Source organism: Notolepis coatsorum, assembly GCF_963971535.1.
Source record: "Notolepis coatsorum genome assembly, chromosome: 2".
Lineage (NCBI taxonomy): Eukaryota > Metazoa > Chordata > Actinopteri > Aulopiformes > Paralepididae > Notolepis > Notolepis coatsorum.
This window is the reverse complement of record NC_140166.1, coordinates 6,357,943-6,380,604: the sequence shown is the minus strand read 5'-3', so window position 1 is coordinate 6,380,604 and position 22,662 is coordinate 6,357,943. Positions and strand designations below refer to the sequence as shown.

Below are 22,662 nucleotides of genomic sequence, written 5' to 3'. Positions count from 1 at the left end.
TTTACAATTTTTTATATACCGTAATTCCTCTAATAGTAACCCCGGCTTGTATTTGTTTAAACTGTAGCGGGTACCAGGCTTGTATTAGGAGGAGGCCTGTATAAGAGAGAGGCCTATATTTCTAATTTTCAAACGGATCATAATGAATAAATCAACATTTTGTGTCAGTTTGAACCCAGTCAAATGTACTGGGTTCATTTATTGAAACCAAGTACTGTATGAAATAGTAAACAGTGCAATTACAGGTGGTCACTGGTCATTTCAACGTTTTCAAAGTGAAATCAAGTAACTAGCTCAGTATGCAGCTCAGTATATTAGTAACCCGGCTTGTATTAGGAGGCCGGCTTATAATTGCTTAGCTCAAGAGCGCACCCGGCCATTAATAGAGACCCGGCTTGTATTTGAGACCCGGTTACTATTAGAGGAATTACGGTATATATATATATATATATTAGAGGTGGGCATAGATACATTTTTTTAATCTAGATGAATCTTTCTGCAATCCTGGATTTAATCTAGAATCGATGAATCTAGATTAAAATGGCTCAAAAAAATTTTACAATCTGCCGAAGGCATTCAAAATATGTGTGTTCTACCCAAATAATGACCAGAAGTAAGTCCTTACTTTTTCTTTCCTCCTTATGTTTCTCAGGCCAGGTGGCCCATTACACCATGAGCCCATCTTCCGTTTCCAAAATGCATTACAGACTGTTTGAAAAAGCTGTTTTGCTATGATAATTGGTAATGAAATATCAAAATAATGTTCAATAAGATGTACTTGTGTTTAATAAGTTGTTTTATTCAGAAGTTAACAAATAAATAATATTACCAGTACAGTACAGTATCTAGCACACTCTCAGGAGCAAAACAGAAAGAAGCATTTCAAACTTGAACTACCGTATGTGACATGGCTTGACTCAATCAGTCCAATCTCTATTTCTCCTTCTTCCACCAGTCACTCAGGCAGACCAGGTTGTTTTATGTAGCGGTGTCTACTTATAGTCAGTGCCTATAATATTTTTCCCGTTGGGTGCCAGACAGGGCCAAACCCTGCCAATGCAAATCAACTGCTCCAGTGGAGTTGTTCAGTGGCCAATGGTGTCAACTGTGGTTGTACTGGGCAGCTCCCAGGTGTGAATGGAACTGTGTGAATGTGAAGCAGGGCGTTCCTGAAAAAGAGCATCTGTGCTCAGAGAACCTACCCTGGGTAAATAAAGGTAAAAAAAAAAAAAATCTTTATTTTATTTAAAAAATTTTAGATTAACTGCGTCAATTATATTATCGCGCGATACTAGTATCGCGTTAACGGCCCAGCTCTAATATATATATATATCTTTTATTGGTGAAACATAGGTGGTACAGAGAAGCAAAGGTTGATTATCAATATATAACATATCACCATGTTTCTTTTTTTGCTTTTATGGGACATGACGAGACACGGACAGGACTGAAATTGAACAGGGATGACAAAAAACAATAAAGACAAGAACTAAACAAAATCGAAAACAGGCAAAAAGAAAGCATAAAAAATATAAAAATAATAATGATAATAAATAAAATTTAAAAATAATAGTGATAATAATAATAAATAACCAGGATAGAATATACAGTGGGCGGAGTTTACAACAGGGTATCTAAGGTGCTCACCTCAGAGAAGGAGTATTTCCTTTACAATTCTTAAAAACCAAATATATTTTAATATATTTAAAAAAATACCCAAACCCAGGTATCGGTATCGGGACTGAAAAAGTCGGATCGGTGCATCGGTTAGAAGACCACCAGGTTAAGAACAACACCAGGTTATAACACCAGGTTAGAACAACACCAGGTTATAACAACATCAGGTTATAACACCAGGTTAGAACAACACCAGGTTAGAACAACACCAGGTTATAACAACACCAGGTTATAACAACACCAGGTTAGAACAACACCAGGTTATAACACTAGGTTAAGAACAACACCAGGTTATAACAACAGGTTAGAACAACACCAGGTTAGAACAACACCAGGTTAAGAACAACACTAGGTTAAAACAACACTAGGTTATGTCTTAACATTCTCTTAATATCATACTTGGGCTTTCCTCAAGCTCTAGAACATGAGTGTTGAGTTTGTTATCTTGCTGTGAATGTGGCTTGAGTGTTGCTGAATGAGCCTGTTAGCTTGGTGTTAATGCAGAGTGTTGCTGAATGAGCCTGTTGGCTTGGTGTGAATGTGGCTTGAGTGTTGAGCCTGTTATCTTGGTGTGAATGTGGCTTGAGTGTTGAGCCAGTTATCTTGGTGTGAATGTGGCTTGAGTGTTGAGCCTGTTATCTTGGTGTGAATGTGGCTTGAGTGTTGAGCCTGTTATCTTGGTGTGAATGTGGCTTGAGTGTTGAGCCTGTTATCTTGGTGTGAATGTGGCTTGAGTGTTGAGCCTGTTATCTTGGTGTGAATGTGGCTTGAGTGTTGAGCCTGTTGGCTTGGTGTGAATGTGGCTTGAGTGTTGAGCCTGTTATCTTGGTGTGAATGTGGCTTGAGTGTTGAGCCTGTTGGCTTGGTGTGAATGTGGCTTGAGTGTTGAGCCTGTTATCTTGGTGTGAATGTGGCTTGAGTGTTGAGCCTGTTGGCTTGGTGTGAATGTGGCTTGAGTGTTGAGCCTGTTATCTTGGTGTGAATGTGGCTTGAGTGTTGAGCCTGTTATCTTGGTGTGAATGTGGCTTGAGTGTTGAGCAGTGGCGTCATTTCAGTAAAAGCCAAGGTATGGCGAGGATGGGGGGGGGGGGGGGGGGGTAGGGGGGGTTTCCCCCCTTGGTGTATTTTTTTGTCAAATCAGTTGTGCAATAGTCACTTTTGGTGAGTTGTTTCTATACAATTCACTTATATGACATTTAGGTATGACACAGGACTACACAAGCATTTTTTGTATAGAAATGTGTCAACAGACTAAAGCAGGGAACCACAATATTTTGCATACAAATTATGCAGAATGTAATATCATAACTGTCTATAATTTGTCTTGCAATTGAGCCAATTTTCCTTAGGTACGGTTTTGAGGTGTGTGTTCAACAGAATGTAGTATCAAAAACACGTTCACAAAAAGTATGGGTTACTGAATGCTGAACTGCACTGTTATAATCACTAAGCCATTGTAAGACCTTACCTGTGTCTCTTGTCACTTGTCTCTGCTGCCCTTTGATTAAAAAACTTCTGTATGTCCATTTTCCTTTTTTTTGGGCATATTTCAGTTAGTCACAGTAAAAGTCACCTAGTAAAAGTGAGATAATTGACTATATCAAAACATGCTAGGGCTGTACCGAATAGTTCGAAGCTTCATTCATAATGTTGACATTCGAATTCTAAATTAACATAAAAAAAAATTATAAATGTTTTTTATTTTAATTTGCCAAGGTATGGCGAGTGCCATACCTTGCCATACCAAAACGACGCCCCTGGTGTTGAGCCTGTCAGCTTGGTGTGAATGTGGCTTGAGTGTTAACACTTGGCATTGCATTAACACTTGGCTTGGTGTTAATGCAGAGTGTTGCTGAATGAGCCTGTTAGCTTGGTGTGAATGTGGTTACTGTTTGTGTATACATAGTTTATCAGTGAGCTGGATGCAATCCTACCTGGAGGGGAGAAAACGGATGGTGGAGGTAAACGGTACTCTATCCCCCCCCTCACAGTGAGCTGTGGTGTTCCACAAGGAAGCATACTAGGACCGCTACTGTTCCTAATTTATGCAAATGACATGTCGTCAGCTTGTGACTGCAACTTGTTCTTGTTCGCGGACGACTCAGCCCTGCTGGTCTCTGACGAGAACAAGTTACAGGTTGAAAAAACCCTCAGCTCGGAACTCTGCATAATCTGCACCTGGCTTGCTGATAACAAACTATCATTACACCTGGGTAAAACAGAGTCCATTCTCTTCGGGTCAAATAACAAACTCAGCAAGACCGACGGCTTCTCAGTTACAGTGGGTGACAATATTGTCACAAGGAAAGATGAAATTACATACCTAGGTTCCATCCTAGAGGCAAATCTTTCCTGTGACAAAATCAGGGTTCCCACAGTACCTGGAAAACATGGAAAACATGGGATTAATTTTTTCATTTTCCAGGTATGGAAAGGCATGGAAACTGAGCAAAAGTGACAAATTACATGGAAATAGAAACAGTTGTCCTGGAAAATTTTATTGGATGATGTGTAATAAAATTTAACTATTGAGCACAGAATTAACATGAGTTTATAAAAACCCTTTACATGTGAACAGCTTTTACTGTAGATAGAAATGGATGATCCCATGTTGTAGAGCATGCTCTTGGCATCCTATATGGTATATTGGATGTTGGAATTTGATGCAGGCAACTTGGTGAGCCAAGGGAGCCTTGGCATCTACAGTGAAACTTGAGTGAAACTTCTTATGCAAGTTTATCCTCAAATGTAAGTAGCTGTGTTTTAACTGTGTGGTAAACCTGGGTTTATCAACGTTAGTTAGTAAGCAGTGCAATCTTTCAGCAGTCAGTCTGGAATTAATGTATGCATTCAAAAGTGCTGAATAAATGTTTTATGGGCCCATAATAGTGATTATTAATATTATTTAAGTAAAGTTTTGCCATAATCATGTATTTTGCCATAATCAGGTAGCTGAACAAAAAAAAAGATTTTTTATTTTTTTTTAAACATAACATACATTTAGACACACAAGCATTAACAGTAAATATCCTAAGTAAATCACAGGATTATACATTTCAAATCAATATAAATGTAGTTTACGGGATATATATACCTAATACTTGCAGTCCAATACAATACATACATATGCTCTTGCTCGCTCTACCCCCCGGACCCCCACTTGGATAATCCATCCATTTTCATTCGTTTCTAACCAGGAACTACAATTCATATGCTAGCTTTTATTCTCTCCACCACTTCTAACCAAATTGCAATGTTAGTTTCACTGATACCTAAAATTCTTGCTGTAGATATCTCTAGATAAATCACATCGAGATAGGTAAGAATCCATACCTTCCGGCACATTTTTTCCGGTTGAATCCATCGTGAAGCTATCAGCTTTTTAGCAGCTGTAAGACCGGATAAAACTAGTCTCTTTAGCTGTATAGGGGCTGCATACTGAAAGACATCATTCAACAGCAATACAGAGGGATGTACAGGTATATTCAGAAGTAAGAATTCTGATAATTTCAGGGTCACTTCTTCCCAGAATTTCTTAACAGGTGGGCAATCCCAATACATATGCATAAATGTACCCTCATCACCATTTGTACATAAAGAACATATAGAATACATACATTATATATATATTTATATTAATCATTTTCGGCCTTTCGGCATTCGGTTTTCGGCCAACTGTTTCCTATTTTCGGTATCGGTTTCGGCCAAGAATTTCCCTTCGGTGCGTCGGAAACCCATTGGGGGGGTGCGTCAGCTAGGTCGGGAGGTGACAGGGGGTGCACGGCCAAAAAAGTTTGGGAACCGCTGCTATAGATCATCACTTAATATGGTACCTGGAAAATCAGGAGGTAGTATGGAAAAAAAATTCAAGGCAAGCGTGGGAACCCTGAAAATGGCATCCAAGGCAATAAAAAAAAGTCAACCAACGAACTAGATTCTTGTACCGGATCTCCTCTCTGGTAAACAAGAATACCCTGAAGACTCTGGCAGGAGCACTCATTCAAGGGTACTACAACTATGCTTGCACCTCATGGTACCAAAGCACCTCAAAAGCGCTAAAAACAAGATTACAAACATCACAAAACAAACTGGTCAGACTTCTACTTGACCTTACCCCTAGAACCCACCTCACCCCTGCCCACTTTGACAACCTAGGATGGCTTAGAGTAGACGACAGAGTACAGCAACTTGCAATGGGCCTGGTCTACAAGATACACTATACGACTAAGGTACCCATGTACATGTCAAAATATTTCCCAAAGGTCAGTGAATACCACGACCACAACACCAGAGGAAGCTCAACAAATCAGGTTAAACCCAGATTCGGCTCAAACAAGGGACTAACACGTTTCGCAATTATGCCACATCAATGTGGAACGCCCTACCCTAAGCTGTAAATTAATGTGAATCCTTACCCACATTCAAAACCGCTCTTAAAGAGCACCTACGGGAGGCTGCAATTCGAAACTGGCACCCTAATAGACAGTCTCCTCCCCACCGCATGTATATATTCTCTCCCCACCGTATGTATATTTCTCTCCCACCCACCCACCCCCTCCAAATGTACAGTCTCCTCCCCACCGTATGTATATATTCTCTCCCCACCGTATGTATATTTCTCTCCCACCCACCCATCCCCTCCTAATGTACAGTCCCCTCCCCATCATATGTATATACTCTGTCAGGATTTATGGGTAACAGTACTGTATATTTGAATATCGTATATGTCACAAATGTAACAGTACTAAATACCTGTATGTCATGTATGTCCCTATGCCATAAATGTCATGTATGTTGTGTATGTCATAAATGTCACTATGAATTGAAAATGGGGGACCCTGATGTGACAAACGTCTTTCTCTGGTCTGCATCCCCTTAACAATTGTGTGTATTGAGCCGTACTGTATTGTACCCATTCTGCAATCTGTTAAATAAAGTTTTCATTCATTCATTCATTCATACATCACTTCTGTGTTAGCATTGTTTGTCTACATCTCTCTGTGTATTTGTTACTGTGTGTGCACACATGCATGTTTGTATGTCTCTATATTCCTCTTTGTGTATACATTTGTGTTTGTATGCTTCGCTACATCTGTCTATGTGTATCTGTAAGCGTGTGTGTGTGTCTGTCTGCCTGTATGTCTGTCTGTTGGTCTGTGTGTGCATGTTTGTATTGTGTATATATATATACTATATATATACATACACACAGTATGTTCCTCTTTGTGTATACATTTGTGTTTGCATGTTTCGCTGTGTGTGTGTGGCTGCTCCCAGCCTGGATCAAAGTCAGGTTGTAATTGCCTTTGTGTTGGCGGGTCTCAGCGGTGCAGGTGCACGGAGACTCTGCCTTATCATTAGCTGAAACCTGCCCCACTTCCACAGGGGAGCGCTTGATGTAAGTGGTGGGGAGATCTGATGAGGGGTGGGGTTAAGGAAAATAGAGGGGGGGGGGGGGGGGGGGGGTAGGATGATGGTGGTGGGGGGTTAATGTTGAGTTAATTACATCCCTGTGTCTCGCTTTGATGGGCTTGACTCATCATGGGGGATGCGAGGTGGGGGCAGTCATAGGTGGTCTGTAGGGTGTGTGTGTGTGAGAGGGAGTGTGTGAGAGAGAATACCCTTAAATGTGCTAAAAAGTCACGTTGAACTGTCTGAAATATTTGAATCGTATGTATAATTATTTTGGAGGATTCATAGAAAACATTAAAACATTTAAAGGTGTGTGTGTGTGACGTTGTCGATCAAACATGACTTCAGATCCAGCAATAGCATAGCAATCTTTGCAAGCTTGTATCTGCTAAAGCTTAAATAAATTAAAATAAATAAATAAATAAATACAAAAACAAAAAAGGTGCCCTAGCCAAAGCAACAGGGTTCCAACCCAAATCATTGGCGTTGTCAAGACAACAGTTTACGGTACGGGCAAATGTCTCTGTCGTTATCGCCTTCTAATATCGCATTGGTGAATATAGAAGAGGGCTGGGAGGAAGAGAGGCAGTACCGTGTGCAACCAGCAGGTGCCAGCAATGCACATTGTCGCATTAAATTGTAATTGCTAGGATTTTGAATGCAGAGTAAATGGCAATATTTGTTATTTGATTTGAGGCAAAGGTTTGTCTTCTTCTTCTACCAATGTTCATTGTGTGTGTGTGTCTCGCTCTCTCACTCTGTGTCTCTTCCAGGATGTGCGTGTCAGAGTGCCCTTCTGGGTTTTTCCGCGATGACAGGAAGCGGTGTAAGAAGTGTTCGTCGCAGTGTGAGACGTGCGTCAGTAGCCGCAGTGACCAGTGCACGGCGTGCAGGCTGGGCTACCACCTCAACGAGGGTACCAACACCTGCGTCGCCAGCTGTGAGGACAGCTTCTACCTCGACCACGGTAAGGTTTGACTTGGGTTATGGTAAATGCATGGTAAACGGGCTGAGTCTTCTGACTAGTGCTTTAAATGCTAAATGGCTGCATTTATACAGCGCTTTTATCCAAAGCGCCTTACAATTTGTTCCTCACATTCAGCCATTCACACACCGATGGGCGGAGGCAACCATGCAAGGTGCCAACCTGCTCATCAGGAGCAATTAGGGGTTAAGTGTCTTGCTCAAGGACACTTCGACACGCTGCCCGGGAGGAGCAGGAATCGAACCGGGAACCACCGGATTACCAGGCGACCGCCCTTCCTCCCGAGCTACAGTCAATGTTGTACGAAGATGTACAACTTCTGCCTCGCGTTCACTCATTCATTCACACACACGACAGTTAGGGGTTAGGGGACAGTTGGCAGTTAGGGGGTTCAGTGTTTTTACTCAAGGACACTTTGACATGAGGTTGGTGGAGGAGCCGAAATTGAACGGGAACCTCCAGATTACCAGGCGACCGCCTTGCCTCTTGAGCCACTGACGCCCCAAACCACCCTGGCTACAGCACCCATACCACAAAAAACTATAGAGACAGAAATGCACTTTTCACCATTGGAGACATCTTAGGGAACCAGAATCTGACAATGTGTCTGACCTCTGCCGCCCCCCGACTGACTGTAGTGAGAGGAAATTGAGGAGTGAACTACGTGTCAACCCTTTTGTAGACGGACCTTCCCGAAAATCATATTGCCCCCCCCACCCTTGTCTCCGTCCCTTTCCGACCACCCCGGGGGGACACCCTCTCTTGACCGTAAAGCGCCCTGAAATGCCAGCCAGAGCTCCGATCATGTCGTGTGGCTCTGATTTCAAAAGGAAATCTAAGGGGCGTATGGTTATGATCTGGTTATGTATGATTGTAAAAGAGTCTCTGTCTCTCTCTCTGTCTTTCTTTCTTTCTCTGCTCTCTTTCTCTGTTCTCTTTCTCTGCTCTCTTTCTCTGCTCTCTTTCTCTGCTCTCTTTCTCTCTCTCTCTCTCCCTCTCTCTCTTTCTCTGCTCTCTTTCTCTGCTCTGTCTCTCTCTGCTCTCTTTCTCTGCTCTCTTTCTCTTATCTCTCTCTCTCTTTCTCTGCTCTCTCTGCTCTCTTTCTCTGCTCTCTTTCTCTGTTATCTTTCTCTCTCCCTCGCTCGCTCTCTCTCTCTCTGCTCACTTTCTCTGCTCTCTCTCTGCTCTTTCTCTTCTCTCGCTCTCTCGCTCTCTCTCTCACAGACTCCAACATGTGCAGGAGATGTCCAGAGAGCTGTAAGAGGTGTACCAGCTCCAGCATCTGTACGGAGTGTAAACCAGGGATGAGGTAAGGCCATAAACCACACCTGGCTCTCGGTTCGAACCAGTTTAGACCTGGCAGTTTTCAGTGTCTGCCATATTAGCTCCAAAATCATGCTGTTTGTCGTTAAAGCCTCTTAACTTTGAATTGTATCTGAATCGTGAGATTCTCTTCTCTCCATCAAAATGTATAATGTATCTCTCCGTCACTCACAGGCTGAACACGGAAATAAGACTGTATATATCGGGGGAGCTCCTGTAGCTCACCGCGTATCTCGGCGCTATTTCGGCGTCGGGGACAACCGTGCTCGTCACGGATCTGGGGTACACGAGTTCGACTCCCGGACTCGCCGTATTTTCTCAGAGTGTCTTCCCCTGATCTATATCCCATTTAACCTGTTTCTGTCGGTCATGCTTGACCAGAAAAAGCGATAAACGCAAAAAAATGAAGTTAAAAAAAAAAAAAAGACTGTATATATCGTTTTCTCTTCCGAATGCAGACTGCATCGAATCCGCTGTATCTATCTCACTGAGCTTTTAGCCTATAGTCAATGGAAATGCTAGAAATGGTCACGTGGGCTGGGAGAACCAATGGAAAATTCCTATCCTTTCTCTATACTCGAGTGTGCTCCACAGATTGGGCCACAACGGAGATATTTGCACGTAACAGAGGATAGAGAGAAGAGATTGTCCCTGGTTTTATAATAAAATGGCAAAAAGAGATATAATGTTCAACAAACATTGATCCAGAAAATATAAATGAAAAGGACTCTGAGCCAGAATGCTGGGGCAGTGATGATGACAATCATAGTGAACGATTTGATGCGTTTGAAGTGTTCTGTATGTACTATATAATTTATTGTGCAGCTTGAATGGAAATCACCTATTGATGATTCATGTGTGTAACTATGCTATTTGGATAAGATGCAGAGAGGGACATTGATAGGAGCCCACAACAGAAAAGTAGGAGAGCTATATGATGGAGGGGCCTTTTGTGTGTGTCTGTGGAGGGAGGGTGGTAAATTGCAGGGAAATATTGGTCTAAATGGATGTATCTTTCACATTGTCTGCTAAAAAAACGCCCAGAACAATATCCAAATAAATGGTGTCAAATATTGTATGCTCACACAAAGGTAATGTATGATGGTGACTTTACACTGCAACAGAAATAAAGGGTAGGTCCCCCTGAATCAAAAAAGGTATAACAAATAAAATAAAAAATAACCCAGGGGAACCTTTGTCTATAGAGGGTTAAAGGTCCCACGTTGTGGAAAAACTCACCTTATGTGATATCACAAAAAACAGTGCATTGACTTGCCTTGACTCTTGTGTGCATGTGATGTGCATGTACAAAATGGCGGCTTGCTCGTAAACCTTATCCTTTCTACCTAAAGTTAAACCTAAAATATATTAAAAAAAAAAGATTTTTGGTAAGTTTGATATAATAATAAACTTTATTTGTATAGCACTTTTCATACAGAAATTGCAGTTCAAAGTGCTTCACGGTAGTAAAAAAAAATACAGGCATAAGATGAGAATAAAGTGCAGACATATAAAACATCATTGGTTACAGACATATAAAGCGAGCATAAAAAATATAAAAAGGTAGCAGCAAGGTAAGGCGAATCACCTTTTCACATTATGATCTAACATCCCAATAGGCCTCTGTTTACGGTTTGATTCGGTTTAAAAATAGACAATAATAAAATAGAATAGATAGAGTAAAAAAGTGCAATAAAATAGTCAGTAAAATAGAAAAGACAGTAAAATGATGCACTATTGTAGTGTGATAAAATAGTTCAATACAATAATAAGATACAATAACATTTACAACAGAGCAGTGCATCACTCTTAACTTAACAACAGAGCAGTGCATCGCTCTTAACTTTGAGTTTCTTTACAAAGTTTAGTTCTAAATTACCTTATAGAACAACAGAGCAGTGTGTCGCTCTTAACTTAACAACAGAGCAGTGTATCGCTCTTAACTTAACACTTTGTATGCCACTCACGGCTTTTCTCGGGTTTACGCCCCAACCGTTGAATGCCACGTCAAATTCTTTTATTATTATTAGCGATCTGAAATCATATTGATCAGATGTGAAAAAAGCGCCCCCTATCGTCTCCCAGATGGTAAATCACCCTTTTGGAATGGACTCAATGAAAGTGAATGGGAGAACGGATTTCTGACTCCACATTTTACTTCTCACTGATGCAGCCGGGGTCTACCAGAGTTCATTCTGGAGCCTCTGAGCCACGGCGAATATGGGTTATACTGTACACACGATGGATCAATACAATTATCGATTTTTTCGAATGGCGATCGGAAATTGGAATAAACCATTTGGATACCATCTGACCTCAGGTAAGGAATCTATGTTATCAGTGTTAGGATAATCAGACTAGTTTTCACGGATATATAAGCGTATATGTGATATGGCTGTTTTGACTGTAAAAGCCATGAGGAAATAAGAGCAGCGTTTATCAGCGCACGGCACAAGCGTGCGTGCGCACACATATACTATCGATCATCTAGCGTTTATTTGAAACCGATTCATAAATAGGCCGACAAATGACAACGTTCTGGAATATTCCAGTAAAAGGCGATTATCATAGGCATGGGTTGTTTTTTCCCCGAAAACGGGTGATTTTCAAAATGCTATCAAACGGAAATGAAGCGATAAAAAAACAATCTGCCTTGACAATGTTGACTGGAAAATGATTCTTTGATAAGCGACGGGCAGATTAGACACATAGCCATAATTTAAAACATAGATTAGGCGATATTAACGTTAACATTGGCCTGGGATGGTGGCATTCCAGCCGGTAAAAAGGAAAAACGCGGCTGGCGCTCAAAGTGTTAACAGCAGAGCAGTTTGTTGCTCTTAACTTAAAGGTGACATGCATTATAAATGTCATTTTTCAGTCTCTAGCATTGTATTATAGTAATAGGAGTTAGTATGAATGTGTTTTTGTGTCTAAATACCATATTGGCGGATTGCTCTGATTCAGCTCAGACCATTTCCTGCTAGATTTAATTAGGTCATCCTGATTTGAGGCATGTCGTGACGTCACCGGGGCCTGGGTAAGCGGACAGTGATGCGATTGGCTCTGTGGTTGGAACTAATGCCCGCCCACAATCTACCTAGACTGACTACACAGCGAGTGGAAACCACTTCCTCATACTGCGGCAGAGTGAAACCCGACACCTCTGCATGCACTCTGGAGGGAGAGAGAGATAGAGAGGGAGAGAGAGAGAGACCACTGTGCAACCACTCCGTGCGCAGGTCCCTCCCCCCCCCCCCCGCGAGAGGGAGAGAGTGAAAGAAAGGAAGAAAGGAAGAGAGGGAGAGAGGGAGGGCCTCCCTCTCTCTCCATCTATCTCTCTATCTCTCTCTGTCTACCAGTCGCAGACTGTGTGAGCTGACTGTCACTCAAAGTGCTTATGGGCGGAGCCAGGCCATAACAGCCTGAAATCCTGAGGCTGAAAAATGATGGTTTTGAGTACTTTATTAGAAATATAAAACAATGCATCTTTTTGAAAAAAACCTTACAGATGTCTTCAATAGACTCACAGGAATTGTGTAAAGTTGCCCAAATAGTGCTAGGAATAGCAATGCATGTCCCCTTTAACAGAGCAGTGCATCGCTCTTAACTTAACAACATAGCAGTTTGTTGCTCTTAACTTAACAACAGAGCAGTGCATCGCTCTTAACTTAACAACAGAGCAGTTTGTTGCTCTTAACTTAACAACAGAGCAATGCATCGCTCTTAACTTTGAGTTTCTTTACAAAGTTCAGTTCTAAATTACAACAGAGCAGTGCATCACTCTTAACTTAACAGAGCAGTGCATCGCTCTTAACTAAATTAACTAAACAGTGCATAAGAAAGAGGTAGTGAGATAAAATTAGCATAGAACTGACGCATGAATTTGACAGGAAGTGCATAAAAGTAGGCAGAATAAGAATAGTGCACTGCAGGTAAAGTACAATTTGTGTCAAGATATCAAGTCTCCCTGATGTTTCATTTAAATGCCTGAGCAAAGATATATGTTTTAAGCTGTCTTTTTAAGATATCTAGCGAGTTGGCTTCCTTGATGTTTTTGGGTAGTTTGTTCCATAGTTTTGGGGCGTAATTGATAAAGGCTGCATCACCGATCCTCTTTTGACCTGAGCCTCTCGTAGTCCAGCAGCTGATGATCTTAGCGTTCTTGCTCGCCTGTAATTTATTAGTGTTGGCGATGTAGCTAGGTCCCTGTCCATTTAGGGCTTTGTATGTCAGGAGAAGGACCTTGAAGTAAATTGTAAATGTTACAGGAAGCCAGTGTAAAGCAGCTAAGACTTGACTAATGTGCTCTCTCTTTTTGGTTTTGGTTAGCAGTCGTACTGCAGAGTTTTGGATGAGCTGAAGCCTCTCTGTGGTTTTCTTAGTTTTGATTAATAAATGGTCGTACTTTTGCTATGTTTCTGAGATGAAAGAACGATGTTTTGGTCACTTTGTTAATATGAGAATTGAACGTTTCTTTCTTTGTTTTTGGGCTGATAATTATAATTTCAGTTTCGTTCTCATTTAGTTTCAGTTTTTACTCATCCATTTATTTATTGCCATTAATCAGTCGGTAATGGAGTTAATAGCTCTATCATTTGGTTCAGTTGTGTACAGTTGTGTATCATCTGCATAGCTGTGGAAACCTACATTATGTTCTCTGATATCACCCAGTGATAACATGTAAAGGGAGAAGAGTAAAGGACCTAGGCAACTCCTTTGTTAGCCCCTTTCGTGACTTTCGGTTTGCAAGCCTGTGGCTTTTGTGACCGGAGTCACTTGCCCACCCGCCCCGATCACCCAGTAGCGAAACGACCAAGCGTCGTCAAGGGGCTCGCGGTGTGTCAAGAATACATCAGATCTGAATTTCAAAGATACCCAGCGTACAATATGGGTCTAACACAGCTTCACGATGGGGTCTGGAAGCTCGGAGTTGCTAATAAACAGTTTAAAACATTGTTACTCGACGAGTGGTATTTACAGACCGAACGTCCATCTCCGCCGTTGGTGTCACAGCGCATGCGCACCATGCCGCGTTCACGTTACTGGGAAGAAGCGGAAGAACCAGAGGACATCTCGTTGCTACAACTAGGAAGCCTTCACGCTTTGACTCTATATATATCTATGGATGAAACGCCCACATCCATACTTCCGCAATTCGTGACGCGAAGTGGGAGATATGGGGTCTATAAAAGAATCCCATATGTCCTAGTAGGAATTACCACTAGGAGGCTGACGTGAATGGTTTTTCCCAGTCGGAAACTGGTTCTTCCGCTTCTTCCCAGTAACGTGAACGCGGCATGCGCTGTGACACCAACGGCGGAGATGGACGTTCGGTCTGTAAATACCACTCGTCGAGTAACAATGTTTTAAACTGTTTATTAGCAACTCCGAGCTTCCAGACCCCATCGTGAAGCTGTGTTAGACCCATATTGTACGCTGGGTATCTTTGAAATTCAGATCTGATGTATTCTTGACACACCGCGAGCCCCTTGACGACGCTTGGTCGTTTCGCTACTGGGTGATCGGGGCGGGTGGGCAAGTGACTCCGGTCACAAAAGCCACAGGCTTGCAAACCGAAAGTCACGAAAGGGGCTACTCCTTTGTGGAACCCCATAGTTGTTGTCATTATATCTAAGACATATGGCCTCCTAGTTTAACATAGAACTTCCTCCCTCTGATGTATGTAAACCAGTTCAGCATAGGGCTGGGCGATAAAACGATAACGATAACTATCGCGATAAATTATTTCCTCGAAATAAACATGAAACGTGGTCGCAAAGTTTCGATATATTGATTTTCCAAGCTTGGCTCCGTTCAGCCTCGGCTCAGCACACTCACTAACAACAACCAACGTTACGTGATGACGTGCTTGCGCACAACAGCTAACAACCAATCAGTGAAGGAGATGGCCGAGAGCGAAGTACACCCGGAAGGAGGTAGGACTCACTCAACAACAAGGCTTGCTAGGCTAATTAGCTTGCACGGCGATGTTTTATATATTTACGTGCCGAGTATGTGTGTGGCGTGAATTCTGAGGCCACGTTTATAGTAGTGGGGGTATACAGTGGACGTCGTTTCAATATATTGTGGCGGAAGAGAGTATTTTCATGTCATATTTAGCACATTGTCATGGAATACACCGCTTAGATACTACAGGCTTGCTAGGCTAATTAGCTTGCACGGCAATGTTTTATATATTTACGTGCCGAGTATGTGTGTGTTTTGAATTCTGAGGCCACGTTTATAGTAGTGTGGGGTATACAGTTCGTTTCAATATATTGTGGCGGAAGAGAGTATTTTAGTGTCATATTTATTGTCATGAGATACTCCGCTTGTCGGCTAACTGCTAACGTGCGCGGACTGATGACGACATCAACTCGACTTGAGACATTCGCAGCAGCATATTAAGTTAATTAAACTTGACAGACATTATATCGACGATAATTATCGATATCGAATTATATGAAAATAATTTTATAATTTTATCGCAATAACGTTTTTGGTCATATCGCCCAGCCCTAGTTCAGCACATAGTCTGAGAAACCGACAAGGTTTTCAAGACGATTTATTAGAATATCATGATCAATTGTATGAATGCTGCACTGAGATCTAGCAGGATAAAGATGGAGACCTTATTCTTGTCAGAGTTTAGTCTGAGGTCACTGATTATTTTGGTGAGGGCAGTTTCAGTGCTATATTTTCTGAACCCAGACTGAAATTTTTCTAAGATGTTGTTTTCTTCAAGAAAGGAATTAATTTGAACTGAAACTATCATTTAAGGGGGACATGCATTATAAATGGCTTTTTTTCTGTGTTTAGCATGGTTTTATAGTAATACGGGTTAGTATCAATGGGTCTGTGTCTCTAATTACCATATTGACTCTCTCTCTCTCTCTCTCTCTCTCTCCTCTCTCTCTCTCTCTCTCTCTCTCTCTCTCTCTCTCTCTCTCTCTCTCTCTCTCTCTCTCTCTCTCTCTCTCTCTCTCTCTCTCTCTCTCTCTCTCTCTCTCTCTCGTGTATGTATCATGCTGTGTGGGTGACTGTCACTGAAAGCGCTTATGGGTGGAGCCCATCCAATAACAGGCTGAAATCCTGAGGCTGGAAAATGATGCTTTTGGAAAAAATACAAATTAAATTTTTAATTTTTTATAAACCTTACAGATGTGTTCAATAGACTCACAGGAATTGTGTAAAGTTGCCCAAATAGTGCAAGGAATAGCAATCCATGTCCCCTTTAAAGTACTTTACTAATGAATGGTCGGTTGGATTTCGGTCTATTGTTTGCCAGTGCATTACTATCTAAGTTTGGTTTTTTTAATAAGGGTTTTACTACTGCTGTTTTAAAGGCATCTGGGGAAAATACCAGTTCTAAGGGCAGTGTTGATGATATCTAGCACATATGATATTGCTGGGGATCTTGAGTCCTATTTGATCTGCTATGCCTAGTTTGACAGTTTGATCTGAATTCCTTAAGCCGGTAGGGCCTAACAAAAATAAATGGTTTGGTTCCGGTTGCCGACCGACCCTGCCGATTTAGGTGCGTACACAAGAGTACAATTTCTTTTTTAACACTTTGGGTGCCGGGAACCGTCTTTAGACGTCTTTGCTGGCCATGCTAAAGTTGCCGGAGGACGCGTTACGTCGTCCTTATATCAATATTTCAAAAATCTGCGATCGGATTCATATGTCCCCTCCGCTGGCCTGAGATCCACCAGCAGGACCCACTGAGCTCTCTGGCGGTTCAGGAGCGCCATCTGGTGGCCGATCGGCGCAATCGCCAAACAGGATGTGCCATAGAGGTTGTGCTAGACGTCCGTAGTACTTCCGGGCGCTCGCTATAGGTCATGGGACTCTGGCTCGTCACGCTACACAGTGATCGATTGGCAATAACTCGATAAACAACATGATTTGGACGTATATACCATTATACAAGCTGGAGATGGACCGGGTAAAAATATATCCCATAATGATAAGATTTCTACTCTACGATGATCGCCCAACGGCGCGCGGAGACTGGGGTGAGTTTCAGCGTGTAACGTTACCGTCTTCGATACTAACTGCTATTATCAACATTTGACCCACATTAGATGATTGGTATAACGCTGCCCACGGAATTATAAACGCCCCCTCGCCCATCCGGTCAACATCAGATGACGTGTAGTAACTTCTAGAAGTACGTCTAGTTGGAATTTTTTATATCGCGCTGATTGCCATCAAACTGTATTTCATCATCAATATAATGCATTTGGGGCTGTATATCACGTTCTGGAGAAAGCTGCAGAAAGAGATGAAAACATACTTATACGTTAGACCATACTTTACTATGAATATGTGAATGAAAAAGTTTAACGTTGCTACACAATGAACAATACATATAGGACTTTGAATGGGCCCTAATAATGGCAATGTAGCAATAGAATTTAAAAAGTTATAGCCCTGCAAAGAAGGGGACTTTCTCCATAGACAAATAGCGCTGGCAATCTATTGTATATCATGAATTTAACCTTAGGCAGCCAAAGTGTTAACAATAACGTTTAGTTAAATCTTAGTCAAAAAGTGCAGTCCATGTCAATAATGAGAATATATAAAAAGCAAGTATTTCACAATATTTGCACAGCTCTCTGACGTCAGGATATTTAGTGAGTAGTATTTAGGTGTGGCATTTTTAATACTACTACCTTTGTACATTGTACTTTTGTAGTAGTGTCTTTGTATTTTAACCTTTAGTATTATGGATATTAAACATGCTGGCAGAGTACATGCATCCATGTTGTTGTGAACATTTTAATTAAATAAAGAAATTCCCTATCCATAGTCGCCATGGAAAAAAATTCAATAAAAAATGTAATTAAATAAATTCCCTACCTACCCATGGCCTTAACTGACAACCAACCGGAACCAAACAATTTATTTTGTTAGGCCTAGGGGCTCGTACAGCACCTCTTAAACCCTAGCCCTATTTTCAGGAAATCCGCCTAAAAATACATGCCCAAGTAAATGGAAGATTGCTCCACTTCTATAAGGTCCATTTGCATGTTCTTGATATCTAGGGACATCTATGGATCTCAGGGAATGTATTCCCACTGTCCGAAATATTGTGTCCGTTACTAGGCTTGAGTAAATTGTAGGGGTGTAACGATGCATCGATTAATCGAAATGCATCGATTCTAATGTTTGATTCGATGCATCGAATTGAATATGTTAGAATCGATTATAATCGAAATTAATCGATTTTAAAGGTCCCATGTTTTGCTATTCCTTTCACTATTTGGGCAATGTTACACAATTCATGTGAGTCTATGGAACACATCTGTAAGTTTAATTTTCTTTTTTTAATTCATTGTTTTGTATTCCTAATCAAGTACTCTAAAGCAGCATTTTTCCACTTCAAGATTTCAAGCTGTTTTGGGCTGGGCTCCGCCCATAAGCGCTTTGAGTGACAGTCACCCACACAGCATGATACATACGAGAGAGAGATAACGAGCGAGAGAGAGAGAGAGAGGGAGAGAGAGCGTGATACATGTATACGAGAGAGAGAACGAGTGAGGGAGAGAGAGGATACATCGCTCTGTGCGCGCGTGTGCACTGTGAGCGGCTCGACTGCGATTGTTGGGAAAGTTCACTTTCTACATGAACTAGTTCAGTTCACAGTTCACAATTTTTTAAATGAACTAGTTCAGTTCATAGTTAATAATTAAAAAATTTGAACTAAAGTTCATGGTTTCAAAAATGAACTAATTTATAGTTTATAGTTATTTTTTCAATACCATTGCTGCAAGCTATTATTTGTGAAAATTATTTAACCACAGACGGCAATCGGAATACTGGCATTTCCATAACGCTTTGCTGCCGCCCATTCAGTCCACAGTACACTAGTAGCAGCTGCAGCTTTCATCTCTACAGTATATTTTCAAAACCATGATGAAAAACTTTGCTTGAATTGTCTTTTTTATGAAAACTAAAACAGGACTTTTGCTTATTCTCAATGTGCCGTTTAAGGTTTGCTGTCGATGTACGGACTTGCTTCTTCAAACCGGGTGGACACAGTTTACAGACAAACGTTAGATTTTTTCCGTCTGAGTCAGTACTAACTTTAACGGTAAACTCTTTTAAATGCTCATACGTCGTAGAGGTAGAGTCTGACTGAGCGAGTGCTGCTGCAGCTCTCGGTTTCGTCCATGATACTAATGTTTGCCGATTCCGTGGTTCCACTGTTTGTTGTGAGGAGTCTGATGACGTAGCCAGGGGGTGACAGGCGCGTTGCCAGATTGGGTGGTTTTCCACATTATTTTTAAGCCTGTTTACGGTGTGTTTGAACTGGGTTTTCAGCTGAGCGGCATATGAAATCTGGCACACCTTTGAACGCCGTTATAATAGTGCTGAGAATGAACGCACTTTTGAACGCCGTTATACAGCGTTCATTACGTTCATTTAGCGGAAATACAGTACGTTCAGTTCACGTTCGCCCAAAATACGAACGCGTTCATGAACGATCGTTCATTGAACGCGTTCAGGTACATCACTGGGGGCTGACTACAATGCCGTCAGCTGGGGGATGGGGGTAGGAGGGGGGTGACTACAATGCCGTCTGGGGGATGGGACTGGTGCGCGAGCCAAGTCCTGGGTGGGGGAGGTAGGGGTGCTGGAGTGGGCTGGGGAAAAGGAACGCCATGCACCGTCCTTATCTTCTCGACTCCCGACTTGACCTTGTGAATTCAACTGTCTGCAGCAGAGTTGTGAGACGGGGGGGGGGGGTGCAGCAGGCAGCAGTGAAATGCTTCCAGAATGCCCCAATTTGATTTAAACACGATTTGTCACGCTTTTAATCTCCCCAGCATGACCTGTGATCTCCATTGTTCGTCCGAATGATACATAGGGCTGCAACGATTATGAAAAATCGTCGACGAGATATTGTTGCGTTGATTAGTCATTAAAAAAAAATTAAAAATTATTATTATTTTTATTTTTTATTTTTTTTGCACTACCTATCTTTGTGAAAGTGGCTTCTCAGCTCTGGTCCAGCCAGTTGAAGACTTCTTAGCTTAACATAACAGACCGACAGTAAGTTTGGGGGAACTAATGGGATAACTGGGGATGTTGTTTGGTCCTGACAAGAGTCTCAAAGCAACTCTGAGGTCATGTCATGATTAGTCGACTACCAAAATAGTCATTAGTTGCAGCCCTAATACACAGCGAGTCTCTAACAGTTCCACGTGGGAGACTTCCAGGCTGGCTACAGCCACCTCCAGACGGTTTACGTCTTTCCAAATTATTCTTATACAAAACCAGATCCAGATGGCGATCGCTCCCATTCCGATCAGCATGAATGTGAAGATATACAAATCCTCTACGTCCTCAATCTCAAGAGAAAAGAGGCAGATCGAATTCCACTTTCCCCAGCTGTCGATAGCAAAACCTGATTGGAATGTTCCAGTTGCTTCCTTGCAGAAAATATGCAATCGATCGCCGTAAATGACCAGCTTACTAGATCCATATTGTAGTTTGAGTTGAATCCGTTGAAGAAGGTAGAGTCCACTAGTCAAGACCGGCTTCAGGGAGGCAGTGAGGGCCGGCGATAGGAACGGCCTTGAAGGTCTAGGGAGAGAGGAAATAAATGCAACTTGTCTCGGCAAGAGGTGGGGAAAGAATTGATACAACCCCACATTGCTAGAAAACAATGCTAAACCCTGGAAAAAGCTATTTATAAGACATGGGACCTTTTAAATTCGAAAGCCCCGGGTCTCTTCTCTCAAAAGACTACACTCAAGTAAGGTTGTGCCAAATCCTTCCGTCAATCATCGCCCTTTTCCGACTCGATGCCCTGAGATTTCTATAAACTCATCTTTCACTAATAACACTTAAAATCATTGGTAAAGAAACGTAATGCTTAAAATATACACCTTGACTGCTGTTTTGACAGGGGTGGGGTATTTACTCTTGGCTGGAAAAAAAACTCAACATTAATTCATACATTCTGTAGAGATGGATTTATGGCGTGATGTCATTCTCGTACCGGTTCCAGACCGCTCAGGCTTAAGAGGTTAAACAGAGGGGTATAGAGGCTGCTAGAATGTGTGTTTTTTTATTCCAGCTAAAAACGTAGGTCTTTGAGGTCCCCTAAACATGTCTTATTTAACTTGTTGAAAAGGACTAAAATATGGGACCTTTAAGTAACTTGTTGTGCTATGCCAGCTTTCTATTTATTTATTAGTTTGTTGGTCACATTACTACAGTAATGACAGGCATTGTCTTATTGCCAACACTTGTTCTAGGGAAGAGGCAGCAGCATGGTGTCCATAGTCCAACCTGAACAAACTCTGTCTATGTATGGCTCTGGTCCAAACCAAGTCAAACCGGTCATAACCAAACCAACACTAATTGAACCCTTTACCTCTAAACCCCCTCCTGCCTCTTCCCCATGCTGGTTGTCTAGGAGTACAGGCTGGCTGCGCACGACAACACTGACCTGTGGATGCACCTAACGAGGCGTCACTGGTGTTCTGTCGGCCTGCCCCTGTTCTGACGTGATCCCGGTTCAGAGTCTGAACAAGCCCACAGTGAACCCCAAACCACAGTGGCTACTCTTGACCCTCGGGTGGGGGCGTCCTGACTGGGTCACAGAGAGAAGAAAACGCCTTTTCAAACGTTCTGAAATGTTGCGGTCTTGAACACGGCTTTAAGTGCAGCGAGGAGGAGGAGGAGGAGGAGGAGGAGGAGGAGGAGGATGAAAACAGATGTGAGCAGTCGTCTATTCTGAACGCCCGGCCGGGGAACACAGAAATAAGACACACTGAAATGCATGCACATACACACGCACACACACATGCGTACACTCTTCCATTCCACACACTTCCAGTCGGTGGCAAGATGAAGAGGTAGGCTAGAGCACAACTCTCACTCACTCACTCACTCACTCACTCACTCACACTCACACACACACACACACACTCCTCACTCATGTGTATGCGCAATTACGCATACCAGTACAAACACACACACGTCTTCCCATAAACTATCCACATTCCCACTCAGGGAAGAGAAGGGTGGATGAGGAGAGAGGAAGGGGTGAGGAGGTAGAGGGAGGGAACAGAGTGGGAGAGGGGAGCAGAGCAGATATTTTCAGGGAAGAGCCGCCCAGCTGTTTTTCACCTTAGAACACCAAACCTGTGTTCTCGCCGTGACGCTTCTGAGAAACGAGCTCCACGACCTCACGTCCCACACGCCTCCTCTTGGACTTGGACCCCTGTGCGCTCTGTTTGACG

General features: G+C 42.2%; 1 protein-coding gene across 4 annotated transcripts in view; it reads left to right on the top strand.

Moving 5' to 3' along the window:
- pcsk5b (proprotein convertase subtilisin/kexin type 5b) overlaps positions 1–22,662 on the top strand; it is a 292,169-nt gene that overhangs the window by 251,762 nt on the left and 17,745 nt on the right. For 3 of the 4 annotated variants that reach the window (XM_084338245.1, XM_084338244.1, XM_084338246.1), the window contains exons 16-17: positions 7,863–8,056; positions 9,299–9,383. In XM_084338245.1, coding sequence (XP_084194371.1) covers positions 7,863–8,056; positions 9,299–9,383 — 279 coding nt within the window. Of the gene's footprint in view, positions 1–7,862; positions 8,057–9,298; positions 9,384–9,571; positions 9,656–22,662 lie in introns of those variants that run through there. The other variant, XM_084338247.1, reaches the window with a different exon arrangement.